Source organism: Somniosus microcephalus, chromosome 26 (assembly GCF_052327205.1).
Source record: "Somniosus microcephalus isolate GS21.2 chromosome 26, FLI_Smic_1.0, whole genome shotgun sequence".
Classification (NCBI taxonomy): Eukaryota; Metazoa; Chordata; class Chondrichthyes; order Squaliformes; family Somniosidae; genus Somniosus; species Somniosus microcephalus.
The window spans coordinates 50,908,739-50,926,677 of NC_141012.1; the positions used below are offsets into that span (position 1 = coordinate 50,908,739).

Genomic DNA, 17,939 nt, shown 5'->3' on the forward strand with positions numbered 1-17,939 from the left:
CCATAGATGTCTTTAAGGGGAGGCTAGATAAGCACATGAGGGAGAAAGGAATAGAAGGATATGCTGATGAGGTGAGATGACATAAGGTGGGAGGAGGCTCATATTCTGCTCATATTGAGTCCTCAGCTGGCATCAGGGGATCTCATGCCAACCGAGAGCTGGGTTGAGTTCTTGAAGCCGCAGAACTTATACGGGTAACGGTATTTGATTGGAGACAATCCATCACTTTCAATTTCTTACCTTAAGGCTCCCCTTGAAGCTGAAGCTTTTAAAAAAAATATCTTAATCTCCATGCAGTGGAAGGAACCCTGGGCGTCCCTTGTGAAGGGGGACTGGGGAAGGCGGCGCTGATACCCCTTACAGGCACGAGCCCCCGGCCCCGACTGTGTCGACTGACCCCCATCGCCGCAATCTGGGATAAGCTCTGGGGGCTTCAACCACAGACACAGTGGGGTCTCACTCCACCTTTCACTGGCAGAGTGACGCCACACTGGGCAATTACCTTCTGAAGGAAAGAAGAATCTCCAGTCAATTGTAACTTGTAAGAACTACTTTATTTTAAAATAACTGAAACCCTTCCAGAATAAATGATACTTTTACTGAAAGGCTGAATACACAGGCCAAAATACACCAAAAAAAAGTGACCCCTGACCTTCTAGGAAATAAACCTACCAGATTCAACACTGTGAAACATGCGTTTTTTGTGTGTACTTCAGTTTTCCCCTGCAGTACAGTGTCAGGTATAGCGTACAGCTTAACTTACAACAAGCTCCTGTCCCACTGTGCTCTCAGTGTATCCACTTGTTTTCACCTCATAGACAAGGCATTAAATTTTTCACAGAAAAAAAAGGGCCTGGATTTTGCAATGTGATCCCGGGACATTGGTGAAAATCCTGGAATGCCGAGTAATGAAGCAGAATTTAACGTGATCAGTCACTGTACGCAATGGCCCTGGTCAATGGGTTGTGCTTGAGCTCTTGGTCGTTGTTTGAATCGTTAGAATTTCTAAGGAGGCGTTGAGCAGCTTTTTCTATATTGGCCCAGTGTATGAATATATTGGAACCACTAGAGAGAGTGTGGTTATTTGGGACAGAGCGAAGCAGAATCATTTACACTTTACACACCTTTTACACTTTTGTACAAGGCAGCTGGATGGAGGGTGCCCCCTGACTGAGTGCTGCAGTTGCCCAGTGCCTCGGTGTGAGATGGGCTCCACCTATAGTCCACTGGGGATCACACTGACTCCTGCCTGCTTACTCGAAATCCAGCAGGATAGCACTGGTGAATGGCTAAAAATCTAGGAAGTTACTCAATGCAATTGGAAAATACATCATTTACATAAACAGCAGGGAATGTTTACAAGAATCATGACTGTATTTTCACAAATTGACAGTAATAAAATGCAAAATTTACATTGTCAGCAAGTTATTTGATGTTTTGATAACCCAATGCCTTTATTGGGAAGCACTGAGGCGGTCTGAAATGGCCATATGTTTACACTGTAATCTCTTGATTGATAGCTCATTTGGTAAATGGACCACCTGGGGGGGGGGGGGGGCAGGGGCGGGGGGAACAGAGCTCTACCGAGGAGGAAGGTCCCTGGTTTGACTCCTGGTCTGCACTGAGTCTGCTGTCCTTAACTGGGGAGAGAGGTTGTGGTGCTCGCTCCCAATGGCCTCACTTTAAAAGTTCTTCATTGCCTATAAAGCGCTTTGGGACGGCCTGAGTTCATGAAAGGCACTGTATAAATGCAAGTCTTTATTTATGTAAAAGCCCATCACCCCCCCTCCCTTCTGAATTGAACACTGTGAAGCTCACATTTTCCTCGTATATCGTGCTCCAATAGGACAGCTGTGAGCAGGTTAGTGGAAGAAACATCTGCATGGAACCTAGTGCCCGCCCGGCCCCCAGCAGCACTGCTACCCACTCATGTTTTGTCCGGTGACAGTCCCAAGCGGTGGGTTCTTGCTTGATAGCTGCACTCAGGAATGCTCAAATGCCATGTACGCTAGAGAGGTGGGATACAGGCCTGCGCTTGTGGGTCCACCTCCCCGCCCCGCCCAGAGAGCTCCCGATCCCAATCAGGCCAAGTGACAGCGAGGCACTTCCTCTGGGCTGGAAGAAAACCCATAGATGCTACAGACCAATCCGTTCAATTAGTTGGAAAGCTCCTTTCACCAGCACAAGTGGAGAGTGAGGAGGCAGACTAGTAGGAGAAAGGGAAACACTCTGAGCACATTAAGGAAGAAAGGTTTGTATTTATAGAACATGTCAAAGCACTTGACATGAATTACTGTTGAAGTGTAGTCACTGTTATTCGGCTGGTAATTGCAGCATAACAGCCAGGTCCCTCAAACAGTAATGAGATAAATGACCAGCTAATCTGATTTTAGCCCAAGCTGGATGAAGGAGGAATGTTGACCAGGGCATCTGGAAACCTCCCTGCTCTTCTTCAGTGGCCATTTGAACAGGCAGACAAGGCCTCGGCTTAATTCCTCATGTGAAAGATGGCTCCTCTGCCAATACAGCACTCCTTCGGCAATGCTCCAACCCTGGAGTGGGGCCTAAACTCACAACCTTCTGCCTCAAAGCTACCAATCATTTGGGAATGAGAAGGAAAGTGGTTTGAGGCATATTTCTGTCTGGCAATAGAGCAAGGGCAGGCAGAGAATGCGATGGAACATCAGAGGCAGCACAAGGGGCTGTGGTCATCCATCTGTAGAAACATTGAAAACACTGGTCAGAGAAAGAGAGGGAGAGAGAGAGATAGGGACAGAGAGAAAGGTTAGTTTTAATTGAGCCCTTTGACAGACTGATGAATGCGGGATAGTTTCACCTCTCAGCTGCATTCTCTTGTTTCCTGTGGCTAAAAACATAAAAGCTGCAGGAACAATGCAGGACAAATCACAGGCCGGCCGGCCAGACTGGAGCGCTGAACCCCAGGCCATGAGCACAATGCCACAGGATAGAAGAGGCAGACGGCAATTGGCTCCTGGGACACATAAGTACACAAAGTACCACCTCCTTTCTGAAATCTGGCATTTCACAGTGGGCAGTGATCACAAGAAGTTGCCAGCCTGTCACTCACCAGCTTCACTGTCTGAACATCCAGAGTTGTGACGTGACAGTCTGGCTGGGTCGCTCAATCACCAATCACTGAGATTGTAGTAAAGAGACAACAGGCTTGGTCTCGAAAAGACTTCCATTGTTCCAAGTATTCAGGAAAATCACAACAGGAATCACATTGCAGTGATTTCTTTCCTGCTGAATTTCTGATTTCCAAAAGTCAAACTCAGCCACATTTGTTGAAAAGAAAGATCAAGTAAATCATTTGAGTTGTGAGCTGCCAAAACTGAGGCTGGGCAAAAAGTGAAGGGGACTTGGGGCTACTGGACTGATCTAGTGGATAAACCTGATGTCTGCAGAGCTTTCTGTGGACTCCCCCCTCCCCTTGAGACGTCCAGTGCGCAGAATGTGCGAGTTCAGTTCTACAGAGCTGCCATTCCACATAGGGTTGGGATGGTTGTGTGTCCGATGCCACGAGCGGAGGTCATGCTGGCATTGCAAGCTCATGGGGCTGTAGAACCAAGAAGAAGGGGCACGTATACTCAAGCACAGCTCATTACCCCCCGCCCCCTCCGACAGTGTTTTTTCCGATTTATTCTCATTCGATAAAAACTGGAGTGTCTCCACCAGAGTTGAAAAAGAAACATCAAGTTTAAAGAGCAGATTCTCACGTCAATGACAGTGCCATGAGTAGTAGCCCTAAGTGGGCCAAGCCCTCTGGAGGGGCTCTTGCTGCCTCCAGTACCAGCCTGCTCGGACAGCTCTGCACTCTCCTTCTACAACCAACTATTGTGCCAAGTATCTTGGAACAGCCCCAGCACCAAAGACAAAATTTACGGAGCGTACGATAGGTGTCCCAGTAATAAGCAGGCAGGAGCAGAGTGAAGGTTGACGTTTGTTCTTTATATACAAGTGATGTGAGCCCGTTCCCCAATTTTGACTGATCCACACTGTCCATGATGGGTATAATGGTGAGATTCTCCTATATATATATCTTGAATTCAGTTCTGTTTACATTGTTAATCACTGGTTTGGTCAGCCAGTAACAGAACAGTAGCATCTGGGTGGAAGCCCATAGCTCGCTGGAGTCAGGGTATCCTAGAGTTTCTGTGCTTCTTCAAGTCCTTGTATAAACCGGGCTGAAAACCCTGTACAATATTCAGAGTCTGCAGTTGTGGAGAAAGGCATGGAATCCTCCGCTTTGGCAGTGGGGCTGTTTGTGCTGCGGTCTCCCTCTTTACCTGCCTTGTCCACCATCTCCGTACCAACATCCTTGCTGGGCAGGTTTGGGCAAGATACCTCGGAGAGGATCCGGCCTGCCCTCAGCATCTCTGCCGCTTGCTTGGCGCTGCAGGCGGGGGTGTTTGTTTCGTAGGTCTCATGGAAACTATTATAATCCACTTCATAGAAATCTTTCTCCAGAGTTAACACTGGGATAAATCGATGTCCCCAAAGAACCTCTGAGTCCGAGTACGAGCTTCTGGCCTGACAGGTCATTCCTGTTGGGAAAGCACATTGGATAAGGTGAATGCACAATGTTCCAACAACACAAGGGAGCTATTGTACGTGAAATACAAGAGAGTCGGCTATAAGCCCCTTAGACGCTCTATGTGGAGGTATCTACACTTCTCTGTGGCTCAGTGGGTAGCACTCTCAGTTTATAATCCCACTTCAGAGACTTGACCACAAAATCTAGGCTGACACTCCAGTGTAAGTACTGCACTGCCGGAGGTGCCATCATTCATAGAATCATAGAATGGTTACAGCACGGGAGAAGGCCATTCGGCCTGTTGAGCCCGTGCCGGCTCTCTGCAAGAGCACCTCAGCTAGTCGCACTCCCCCGCCCTTTCCCTGTAGCCCTGCAAAAAATGTTTCTTTCACGTACTTATCCAACTCCCTTTTGAAAGCCGTGATTGATTCTGCCTCCACCACCCTTCCAGGCAGTGCATTCCAGATCTTAACCACTCGCTGCGTAAAAAAGTTTTTTCTTACGTCGCCTTTGGTTCTTTTGCCAATCACCTTAAATCTGTGTCCTCTGGTTTGCAACCCCTCTGCCAATGGGAACAGTTTCTCTCTATCTACTCTGTCCAGACCCCTCATGATTTTGAACACCTCCATCAAATCTCCTCTGAATCTTCTCTGCTCCAAGGAGAACAACCCCAGCTTCTCCAGTCTATCAAGGTAACTGAAGTCCCTCATCCCTGGAATCATTCTCGTAAATCTTTTCTGCACCCTCTCTAAGGCCTTCACATCCTTCCTAAAGTGCGGTGCCCAGAATTGGACACAATACTCCAGTTGAGGCCGAACCAGTGTTTTATAAAGGTTCATCATAACTTCCTTGCTTTTGTACTCTGTGCCTCTATTTATAAAGCCCAGGATCCCGTATGCTTTTTTCACCGCTTTCTCGACCTGCCCCGCCACCTTCAACGATTTGTGCACATATACCCCCAGGTCTCTCTGTTCATGCACCCCCTTTAGGATTGTACCCTTTAGTTTACATTGCCTCTCCTCGTTCTTCCTACCAAAATGTACCACTTCGCACTTTTCATCTGCCACGTGTCCGCCCATTTCACCAGCCTGTCTATGTCCTCTTGAAGTCTATCACTATCCTCCTCACTGTTCACTATACTTCCAAGTTTGGTGTCATCTGCAAATTTTGAAATTGTGCCCTGTACACCCACACCCAAGTCATCAATATATATCAAGAAAAGCAGTGGTCCTAGAACCGACCCCTGGGGAACACCACTGTATACCTTCCTCCAGTCTGAAGAACAACCGTTCACCACTACTCTCTGTTTCCTGTCACTTAGCCAATTTCATATCCATGCAGCCATTGTCCCCTTTATTCCATGGGCTTCAACTTTGCTGGCAAGTTTTGTCAAACGCCTTTTGGAAATCCATGTACACCATGTCAACTGCATTGCCCTCATCAGCCCTCTCTGTTACCTCATCAAAAAACTCGATCAAGTTGATTAAACACGATTTACCTTTAACAAATCCGTGCTGGCTTTCCTTAATTAATCCACACTTGCCCAAGTGACTGTCAATTTTGTCCCTGATTATTGTTTCTAAAAGCTTCCCCACGACCGAGGTTAAACCGACTGGCCTGTGGTTGCTGGGTTTATCTTTACATCCTTTTTTGAACAAGGGGGTAACATTTGCAATTCTCGAGTCCTCTGGCACCACCCCATATCTAAGGAGGATTGGAAGATTATGGCCAGTACCTCTGCAATTTCCACCTTCACTTCCCTCAGCATCCGAGGATGCATCCCATCCAGTCCTGGTGACTTATCTACTTTAAGTACAGCCAGCATTTCTAGTACCTCCTCTTTATCAATTTTTACCCCATCCAGTATCTCCTCAACCTCCTCTGTTACTATGTCTATGGCAGCATCTTCTTCCTTGGTGAAGACAGATGCAAAGTACTCATTTAGTACCTCAGCCATACCCTCTGTCTCCATGCGTAGGTCTCCTTTTTGGTCCCTAATTGGCCCCACCCCTCCTCTTACTACCCGTTTACTATTTATATGCCTATACAAGACATTTGGATTACCTTTTATGTTAGCTGCCATTCTATTCTCATACCCTCTCTTTGCCCCTCTTATTATCTTTTTCACTTCTCCTCTGAACTTTCTATATTCAGCCTGATTCTCAGATGTATTCTCGACATGACATCTCTCATACGCACTCTTTTTCTGCTTCATCTTACTCTCTATCTCTTTCGTCATCCAGGGAGCCCTGACTTTAGTTGCCCTGCCTTTGTCCCTACTGGGAATGTACCTCGACTGTACCTGAACTATTTCCTCTTTAAAGGCAGCCCATTGTTCCACTACAGTTTTGCCTGCCAATCTTTGATTCCAATTTACCCGGGCCAGGTCCATTCTCATCCCACTGAAATTGGCCTTCTTCCAATTAAGTATTTTTACTCTAGATTGCTTCCTGTCCTTTTCTATAGCTAATCTAAACCTTATGATACTATGATCACTGTTCCCTAAATGTTCCCCCACTGACACTTACTCCATTTGACCCACCTCATTCCCCAGAACCAGATCCAGCAATGCCTCCTTCCTCGTCGGGCTGGAAATGTACTGATCAAGAAAGTTCTCCTGAACACACTTCAGGAATTCTTCCCCCTCCTTGCCCTTAACACTATTACTATTCCAGTCTAGATTAGGATAGTTGAAGTACCCCGTTATCACTACTCTATAGTTCTTGCATCTCCCTGTAATTTCTCTGCAAATTTGCTCCTCCATATTTTTCCCACTAATTGAATGAGATGTTAAATTGAGGCCCCATCTGCCCTCTCAGGTGGGTGTAAAAGATCCCATGGCACTATTCGAAGAAGAGCAGGGGAGTTCTCCCCGGTGTCCTTGGGCCAATATTTATCCCTCAATTAACATCACTAAAACAGATTATCTGATCAATATCACATTGCTGTTTGTGGGAGCTTGCTGTGCACAAATTGGCTGCTGTGTTTCCTAAATTACAAAAGTGACTCCACTTCAAAAGTATTTCATTGGCTGTAAAGTGCTTTGGAAGTGCTGCAGGTGTCCCCAAATACAAGTCTTCCTTTCTTACCAGTGTGAGGTACCTGAACATTAACTGGCCTGCCTTGGTCATCTACAACTGCTGGCTAATGGCAGCTTTGGAGCAGCCATTTTGTGTACAGTTTGTCCTCCTGTGATATCATTGACATCAGTGGGTGGTGGGCAGTTAGCTCTCCCTACAGTGTCATTGGAACTGAAGTTAGTGTCATGAAAAGTCACAGACTTCTTGATTTTTTTTGATGTGTGCTCCCGGAGGGAGAAGGGCTCCAACTGGCACTCGCAATCTGAACATTTAGTCTAAAATGTCTGCTCTCAGACAGCGTCTAACCAACAGCTGTGCAGAGTCAGCACAACCACTGTGAGGGATGGGGGGCGGGGGTTCAAGGCTTCCTCTTTGCCCCACTCCAAATCCTAGAATTGGCCCCACTAGCTTCCTAGTTCTTTACCTCTGATTGCACTTGTTCTAGATTACAAAACTGAGTAACAAGGAGAGACATCAGTAAGTGTACAAAAATTCCCCTTTACAGAACTTGCAATTACAGGGTAGTTTGGTAGAATTTGCTGATCCTTTAATCATATGACAAACTTCACAACCATAAAGTCTGTACAATTGTAATATCTCTTCCTCAGATGTGGCTGGTCACTTGAAATCTGATTACCATATGCCGAGAGGGGTTGATTTTCCTTTGCATAGCACCCCAGGACACACTTAATTCCCAGTTGCAAAATAGAGGAAGAAGGGATGAAGACCCTTGTTGCCGGATCCCTGCCTCCTTTGCATGTCACACACATTTCTGAAGATATCCATGGGGGGGGAGGGGAAGACCCTTGCATCTACAGCAGGTGCAAATATGTAAATGCCTTTATAAAACACTGGTTAGGCCTCAGCGAGAGTATTGTGTCCAATTCTGGGCACCGCACTTTAGGAAGGATGGCAAGGCCTTGGAGAGGGTGCAGAAGAGATTTACCAGAATGGTACCAGGGATGAGGGACTTCAGTTACTAGAGAAACTGAGAAGGTTAAGGGAAGATTTATTGGAGGTGTTAAAAATTATGAAGAGTTTTGATAGGGTAAATAAAGAGAAACTGTTTCCACTGGCAGGAGGGTCTGTAAAAGAGACTTGGGAAAAATGGAAGCACGTGGAATTTGAGACAACCTTTTGACATGGGTAAGGAATTGGTTAGGTGGTAGGAGATGGAGAGTAGGGATAATGGGTATGTAATCCAATTGGCAGGATGTGACTTGTGGTGTCCCCCCAGGGATCTGTACCGTGGCCTCAGCTTTTCACTATATTTATCAATGACTTGGATGAAGGAATCGAGAGCCGTACATCCAAGTTGGCTGATGACACTAAGTTTGGTGGCACAGTAACTAGTGTAGATGGAAGCAGAAGGTTGCAAAGGAACATTGATAGATTATGTGAGTGGGCAAAACCGTGGCAGATGGAGTACAACATGGGGAAGTGTGAGTCATCCACTAAGAAAGATGGATCAGAGTATTTTCTAAATGGTGAGAAGCTAGGAACTGTGGAGGAGCAGAGAGATTTAGGGGTCCATGTAGACAAATCACTAAATCTAGTGGACAGGTACAAAAAATAATTAAAAAGGCTATTGGAATGTTAGCCTTCATCTAAAGGGGGCTGGAATACTAATGGATGGAAGTTATGCTGCAGCTGTATAAAGTTCTGGTTAGATCACATCTGGAGCACTGCGTTTAGATCTGGATATCGTACCTCAGGAGGGACATACTGGCCTTGGAGGGGGTGTATCGCAGGTTCACCAGAATGTTACCAGTGCTAAAAGGGTCAAATTATGAGGACAGGTTGCATAGACTAGGCTTGTATTACCTCGAATATAGAAGATTAAGGGGTGATCTAATTGAGAGGGTAGAGTTTCGGCTTTAGGTACAATCGGAAAATTGTGGCCAAAATGTGCTCGAAGTTACGCTGATGAGGTTACAGTTCAAGTTTCCGCTGGAGAGATGGTGCAGGAGGGAGGGCTTTAGATTCCTGAGGCATTGGGACCGTTTCTGGGGAAGGTGGTGTAGTGTATGTGCCTTTAAGTCAGAACTACTTTTTACAGCTCCTGTATACTGTAGTACCGGCAGTGACCACACCGGTATATAAGCTTTACGCATGCCTCTGTAACCCAGTCTAGAGATTACCCTCCTCCAGTAAAGACCTGTTATTTGTTAATGTACAGCATCCGGTGCTCCGGTTTCCTCCCACAGTCCAAAGATGTGCGGGTTAGGTTGATTGGCTTTGATAAATTGACCCTTAGTGTTAGGGGGATTAAATACGTGGGGGTTACGGGGATAGGGTGGGATATGTGTTGGTGTAGGGGTTACGGGGATCGGGTGGGATATGTGTCGGTGCAGGCTCGATGGGCCGAAATGGCCTCTATCTGCACTGTGGGGTTTCTGTGACTGTCTGTGATCCATGTGATTATTTATCCACTGAACCACGGATCTAACAGTGGCGACGAGTGTCGATTCGAATCTACCTGCAACATAAAAGAAAAAAAAAAAAAGTCGAGGCCAGGAACACGGGCGTCGACCACGAGCAACCGCCCAGCAGTCAGGCAGAGATCCAACTTCGCTGGGGAGGCTGTGGAGAGCCGGGCTTGGTTCCCCAGCCACAACGAGCAGTAAGAGACTGACGACAGGTCCGGAGCAGACCCTTCCCGAGCAGTGGCGACTGGAGCCGACCGACGGCAGAGAGAGAGCCGAGCAACGTCGACGGGGTAAGACAGAGGGTGAAGAGCGCAGGGCGCAGCCGGGGGTTGAACACCGAGCAGCGTCGAGGAAAAATAAAGCAACCGGAGAGAGAGAGGGTAAGAAACAGCCGGGTTCTAGACTGAGCGGCGTCGAAAAATATCAAAAGAAGAATGCGCAGAGCACAGCCAGGGATCACGGGCTGATCAGGGTCCGCGGGGCGAAGCAAGGGGAGACGCCATTGAGCCGCGGAGAAGAAGGGCGAGCGCGGGAGATGCCATTGAGCCGCGGAGAAGCAGGGAGAGCGCGGGAGACGCCATTGAGAAGAAGGAAGAGCGTGGGAGACGCCATTTTGAGAAGCCGCAGCGGAGAAGAAGGGCGAGCGCGGGAAGGAAGGAAAGCACGGGAGACGCCATTTTGTGCTAGTGGAGAAGAAGGGGAAGTGCGGGAGGCGCCATTGGTGACGCACAACCAAGGATGCCGAAGAGTGGCAGTATCTCTACGTTAGACAATGAAGTCGAAGATTGGGCAACATATGTGGAACGTAGTGAGGTGTACTGCAGGGCGAATGAAGTGCCAGATGCTAATAAAACACTGGTTCTGTTAAATTCCATGGGTGCAAAAACTTATGGGTTACTGCGAAACCTAATAACCCCAGAGAAGCCGGTAAACAAGAATTTTGAAAGCATAGTAGAAATCCTACAGGACCACTTAAACCCCACACCGCTGCTGATAGCAGAACAATTTAAGTTCCATAAAAGGAACCAACACAAAGACGAAAGCAATGCTGAGTACCTAACGGAACTGCGCAAGCTATCGAAATACTGCCAGTTTGGAGCGGGACTAGCAGACACGTTAAGGGACAAGTTTGTGTGTGGGCTACAAAGTGAAGGAACCCAGAAACGGCTTCGATCAGAAAAGGACCTTACGCTGGACAAAGCTTTCAGTATGGCAGTATCACACGAAGCAGCCGCAAGGGGCGCTGCAGAGATACAACGGAGACCGCAAGAATATGGCACCAACGAAATGACCTATGGAACAGGGAAGTGCTATCGCTGCGGCAGAACAACACATGACCAGAAAGATTGTTGGTTCAAGGACCAAGTGTGCAGACAGTGTGGGAAAACAGGACACATAGCAAGAGTCTGCAGGTCTGGGAAGAAAACCAACAGTAAGAAATCTCCACAGGAGAAGTACAAAAAGGTACACCAGGTGATGGACAGTGGTTCAGACGAACAGAAAAGTGACACAGACTCCGGAAGCAAGGAGCTGGGTTGTCTGAAACTACATAATGTAACCGAAATGGAGGATCACCAGACTATCTGGGTTACACTCAAGATAGACGGAGCCCAAGTGGAAATGGAATGGGACACAGGGTCAGCTCTAACAGTCATAAATCAAAGAGACGACAAGCGGCTATTTTCACACATACCCTTGAAAGCTACAGAGATTGTCTTGAAGACGTATATGGGGCAAAAAGTCTACCCCAAAGGAAAAATAAGAGTGAAAGTGACATATAAAGGCCAGGAAATACCTAAAATGGATATATATGTATTGCCAAATGGAGGGCCACCACTGCTAGGACGTGAATGGATCCGCAAGATACAATTAGATTGGCATTCCATACAGGCACTGAAGGTTGAGGCCAAAAAGGATAACGACATCACACCTGGACGACTGTCAAAAATGCTAACTGACGCAAAAGAAGTGTTCCGGGAGGGACTAGGAACACTAAAAGGAATAACAGCAACAATTAAAATAGAGGAAAATGCAAGCCCAAAGTTTCTGAAGGCCAGACCAGTGCCTTATGCGATCAGACCAGCTGTTGAAGCAGAGCTGGAAGAGTTGGAACGTTCAGGAGTACTGTCCAAAGTGGACTGGAGCGAGTGGGCTACACCCATCATTCCTGTAATGAAGAGGTCGTTGAGTAATACGCCTGGGGAACCAAAGAAGGTCCGCATCTGTGGGGATTTTAAGGTGACAGTGAACCCAGTCCTTCACACAGTGCAATATCCGCTTCCACGTATTGAGGATATTTTCGCCTCGCTATCTGGTGGTAAACGCTTCACCAAAATTGATCTAGCCCAGGCGTACTTGGAAATGGAGGTAGAAGAAGCTTCGAAACATTACCTTACGATCAACACTCATAAAGGTCTCCATCAATACAACCGGCTGGTGTTTGGAGTAGCCTCGGCTCCGGCTATCTGGCAAAGGGCGATGGATCAGGTCCTGCAAGGGATTCCAGGGACCCAGTGTTATTTGGACGACATCTTGGTCACGGGCGAAAATGACGGTGATCACCTCGCTAACTTGGAGAAGGTGCTCACCAGATTAAAGGAGTATGGGCTACGAGCTAATCGCCACAAGTGCGAGTTTTTCCAGAAACAGATCTTGTATTGCGGCCACGTCATCGATGAAGAGGGGTTACATAAGTCCCCTGACAAGATTGAGGCAGTAGTCAAGGCTCCAGCACCGGAAAATGTGTCACAACTGAGGTCGTTCCTCGGGCTGGTAAACTATTACCACAAGTTCTTACCAAATTTGTCTACGGTATTACACCCGCTGAACACCCTACTGCAAACAGAGGTACCATGGAAGTGGCATGACGAATGGAGACGAGCTTTCCAGAAGTGTAAAGAATTGATCACATCAAAAGAGGTGTTGGCCCATTTCAACCCAGCACTACCAATTCGTTTGGCATGTGATGCATCACCCTACGGCATTGGAGCGGTGCTGTCGCACAAATTCCCAGACGGGTTGGCAAGACCAGTAGCCTTTGCGTCTCGGTCACTAACCTTAGCCGAGCGCAACTACACCCAGATTGACAGGGAGGCCCTCAGCCTAGTATGGGGAGTAAAAAAATTCAACCACTATCTGCATTGGCAGAAGTTCACCTTGCTGACTGACCACCAACCACTTGTCTCCATCTTTAATCCTAAGAAGGGCGTGCCAGTAATGACTGCACAGCGGTTACAAAGATGGTCCCTGGTTCTAGGGGCGAATCAGTATGAAATAGAATATAAAGGCACGAAACAGCATGGGAACGCTGATGGGCTATCGCGCCTGCCACTGCCTACTGTGGAGGAAGCACCAGTAGTGGACCCTATCGAGATATTTTATTCATCGATAATTGAACGATTGCCAGTAACAAACGCGGATATAGAGAAGGAGACCCGCAATGATCCGACGCTGTCACGGGTATATGAATTGACGGTGAGGGGATGGCCAACACATGGTGACTCACTGTTGCCAGCATTCTCATCCAGAAGAGAACAGCTGTCAGTATGCCAGGGGACAGTGATGTGTGGATCCAGAGTGGTGATTCCACCCAAGTTAAGGGAGAGAGTGCTAAATGAGCTACATGAAGGTCATCTGGGGGTAGTGAAAATGAAAAGCCTTGCTAGGGTTTATGTGTGGTGGCCGGGAATCGATCAACAAATCGAAGACCTAACTAAGAGCTGCTTAGGATGCCAGAAGGTCCAAAATGCACCACCACGTGCCCCTCTACACCCATGGGAGTGGCCCTCCTCTCCATGGCAATGGGTGCACATTGATTTCGCTGGTCCATTCATGGACTCAATGTTCTTAATAGCAGTGGATGCTCATTCAAAGTGGCCTGAGGTGATAAAGATGTCTTCAACCACTACAGAGAAAATGATTGCAGTCCTACGGACCATATTTGCCAGAAATGGTTTGCCAGAACAGATCTGCTCTGATAATGGACCACAGTTTGTGTCCGACGAGTTCCAAAAATTCATGAAAAGGAATGGGGTAAGGCATTACACATCCGCCCCGTATCATCCAGCCACCAATGGATTGGCTGAGAGGTTCGTACAAACCTTTAAGTAGGCGATAAAGGCCATGTGCGACGAGGAAATTCCACTACAGCATAAGATGGACAATTTCTTATTAGCCTACCGAAATGCGACACATGCAGTTACCAACCAGACCCCGGCCATGATGTTCTTTAACCGAAGGTTGAGATCTCGTCTGGACTTGCTCAGACCAAATGTGCGAAGAAATGTTGAGGACAAACAATTCCAGCACATCAATGAGAAGCCGACAAGGAGCTTCAATGCAGGGCAACTAGTCTTGGCCCGTGACTATCGAACAGAGAAGTGGCAACCCGGAACGATATGTACAAGGCAGGGGCCATTAATGTACACAGTGGATGTCGGGGAGAACATTGTGAGACGCCACGTCGATCAGATCTTAGCGTCACAGGAACGCGTTGATATACCTATCAATTCATCCAATGAAAAGCGACGAGTTAAGAAAGTAACTATAGGTTTTTATTGGCTAAATAACAGGGCCCACCCTCGTGGGTGATCGGATCCAACAAGGAGGAATACCAGCCAGTCGACCACCTTTATACCTGGGCAGGTAGGTGGAGCCATGGGTGGAGTCAGCAGTGGTCAGCCCAGGTATAACAGCATGACAAGAGGCGACCTCGTATAGTGATACAACAGTGTGAACAGTGATAACCATAGCGTAACGATATAACAGTGATAACTATAGTGTAACGATAGTGAACGACAAAAGTGGTTTACCACATTCACCCCTTGTTTAGATTTGAGTCCGGCGGGGTGATGTGTACTACCAGTTCTGGTATGTCAGTCTGTCCGGGGGCCTCGTAAGCCTTTCCGATCGTCGCAGCGGCGGTGTTGCATTCTCCGGCGGTGATGCTGGTGTCTGCGTGGTCGGCGAGGGCTCGTGGGGTTCCGGCATGCCGTCTACCTGAGCTGGAATCGGGGGGGGGTGGGGGGGGGGGTGAAGGTGGTGTCTCTGGAATGCCCGAGGGTGCGAGGTCTCGCAAGGAGACTGTGTCCTCCCGCCCGTCTGGGTATGCCACATAGGCGTACTGAGGGTTGGCGTGCAGGAGGTCCACCCTCTCGACCAGGGGGTCCGTTTTATGGGCCCTCACGTGCTTTCGCAGCAGGACGGGCCCCGGAGAGGTCAGCCAGGTTGGTAGTGTGGTTCCCGTAGTCGACTTCCTGGGGAAAACAAACATTCGTTCATGGGGGGTGGCGTTAATGGCAGTGCAAAGTAGTGACCAGATGGAATGCAGCGCTGCCGGGAGGACTTCCTGCCGGCGGGAGGTTGGGAGGCCCTTAGACTTTAAGGCTAAGAGGACGGCCTTCCATACAGTCGCGTTCTCTCTTTCCACCTGGCCGTTCCCTCGAGGGTTGTAGCTGGTGGTCCTGCTTGCAGCAATACCTCTTGCTAGTAGGAACTGGTGGAGTTCCTCGCTCATGAAGGAGGAGCCCCGGTCACTATGTATATAGTTTGGGAACCCGAACAAGGCGAAGAGGTCGTTCAGGCATTTAATGACCGTGGTACTGGTCATGTCTGGGCAGGGGAAGGCGAAGGGGAAACGGGAGTACTCATCAACAATGTTGAGGAAGTACACATTACGGTCAGAGGACGGGAGGGGCCCCTTAAAATCGATGCTCAAGCGCTCGAAGGGGCGGGTGGCCTTGATCAGGCTTGCTCTGTCCGGCCTAAAGAAATGTGGTTTGCACTCGGCACAGGTCTGGCAGTTCCTGGTCATGGTCCTGACCTCCTCGATGGAGTAGGGCAGGTTGCGGGCCTTAATGAAGTGGTAAAGTCTGGTGACTCCGGGGTGGCAGAGGTCGTTGTAGAGGGTCTGAAGTCTATCAATTTGCGCGTTGGCGCATGTAATTCGTGATAGAGCATCAGGGGGTTCGTTCAGCTTACCTGGCCAGTACAAGATATCATAATCATAGGTGGAGAGTTCGATTCTCCACCTCAAGATCTTGTCGTTCTGGATTTTACCCCTCAGCTTGTTATTAAACATAAAAGCGACCGAACGCTGGTCGGTGAGGAGGGTAAATCGTTTGCCTGCCAGATAGTGCCTCCAGCGTCGTACAGCCTCCACAATCGCCTGGGCCTCCTTCTTGACCGACGAGTGTCGGATCTCAGGGCCCTGTAGGGTCCTTGAGAAGAAGGCCACCGGTCTCCCCTCCTGGTTAAGGGTAGCGGCTAGGGCGAAGTCGGATGCATCGCTCTCCACTTGGAAGGGGATGGACTCATTCACCGCGTGCATTGTGACCTTAGCAATGTCTCCCTTAATGAGGGAGAAGGCAGCGCACGCTTCCTCCGTAAGGGGGAAGGATGTGGACTTCATGAGGGGTCTGGCTTTGTCCGCATAATTGGGCACCCATTGGGCATAGTAGGCGAAGAGCCCCAGGGTTCTCTTCAGCGCCTTTGGGCAGTGGGGGAGGGGTAACTCCATGAGGGGGCGCATTCTTTCGGGGTCGGGGCCGATGAGTCCGTCCTCTACTACGCAGCCGAGGATGGCAAGGCGTGAGGTGTTAAACACACATTTCTCCTTATTGTAGGTGAGGTTCAGCCGTTGGGCCATACGGAGGAATCTCTCCAGATTAACATCATGGTCCTGCCGGTCGCGGCCGCAGATGGTGACGTTACCTAGATAGGGGAACGTGGCGTGCAGCCCGTTCTGGTCAACCATCCGGTCCATCTCCCTTTGGAAGACCGAAACCCCGTTGGTGACGCCGAAGGGAACCCTAAGGAAGTGGTAGAGGCGGCCATTCGCCTCGAAGGCGGTATACTGGCGGTCCTCAGGGCGGATAGGGAGTTGGTGGTAGGCCGACTTAAGGTCGATGGTAGAGAATACTCGGTATTGTGCAATCTGATTGACCATATCAGATATGCGGGGAAGGGGGTATGCATCCAGCTGGGTGTACCGGTTTATGGTCTGGCTGTAGTCGATGACCAGGCGGTTTTTATTGCCGGCCTTAACGACCACGACCTGGGCACGCCAGGGGCTGCTGCTCCCCTCGATGATGCCCTCCTTCAGGAGATGCTCCACCTCAGAGCTAATGAAGGCTCTGTCCCCGGCGCTGTACCGCCTGCTCTTGGTAGCGATGGGTTTGCAGTCGGGGGTGAGGTTAGCGAACAGGGAAGGTGGCGGGACCTTGAGGGTGGATAGGCCGCAGGTGTTACGCGGTGGGCGGTTTAAAGGCTGCTGGTTGTCGACTGTGAGTGGGGGGAGGGGTCCGCCGTATGCTAGAGTGACGCTTTGGAGGTGGGATTGGAAGTCCAGCCCTAGTAGGACGGCAGCGCAGAGCTGGGGGAGGACGAGGAGTTTAAAATTTTTATACTCCGTGCCCTTAACCGACAGGGTCACGACACAATAGCCGCTGATGTCTGTGGCGTGGGACCTCGATGCCATCGAGATCCGGTTGCGCGTTGGCCGGACAGTGAGGGAGTAGTGGCTCACCGTGTCTGGGTGGATGAAACTCTCCGTGCTTCCGCTGTCGAACAGGCAGGTCGTGGCGCGGCCGTTTACTTTGATGTCCATCATGGACTTGGACAGGTGGTGCGGGCGGGCTTGGTCCAGTGTGACGGAGTCTAGTGTGTGGCTCAGCGAGCTGCCGTAGTCTACGGGTGAGGCGGTGGTCGAGTCCGGAGGCGAGGTGGCGGTCGAGCGTGGAGGGTAAAATGGCGGCGCCCACGAGGTTGGACAAAATGGCGGAGAAGATGGCTGCCCCCACAACTCACATGAGGCACTGCTGGTGTCGGTTGCCTGGATCAAAGATGGCCACCCCCATGACTCACACATGGGGATGC

At 49.1% G+C, this 17,939-nt stretch overlaps 1 protein-coding gene across 1 annotated transcript in view; it reads right to left on the minus strand.

The window, feature by feature from the left end:
• Window positions 1-538: 538 nt before the first annotated feature.
• Window positions 539-17,939, minus strand: part of LOC147100449 (G protein-activated inward rectifier potassium channel 4-like) — a 67,806-nt gene continuing 50,405 nt past the window's right edge. Inside the window, exon 3 of the mRNA XM_085968177.1 lies at window positions 539-4,565. Within this exon, the coding sequence (XP_085824303.1) occupies window positions 4,165-4,565 (401 nt within the window). The 3' untranslated portion in view covers window positions 539-4,164. The remainder of the gene's footprint in view (window positions 4,566-17,939) is intronic.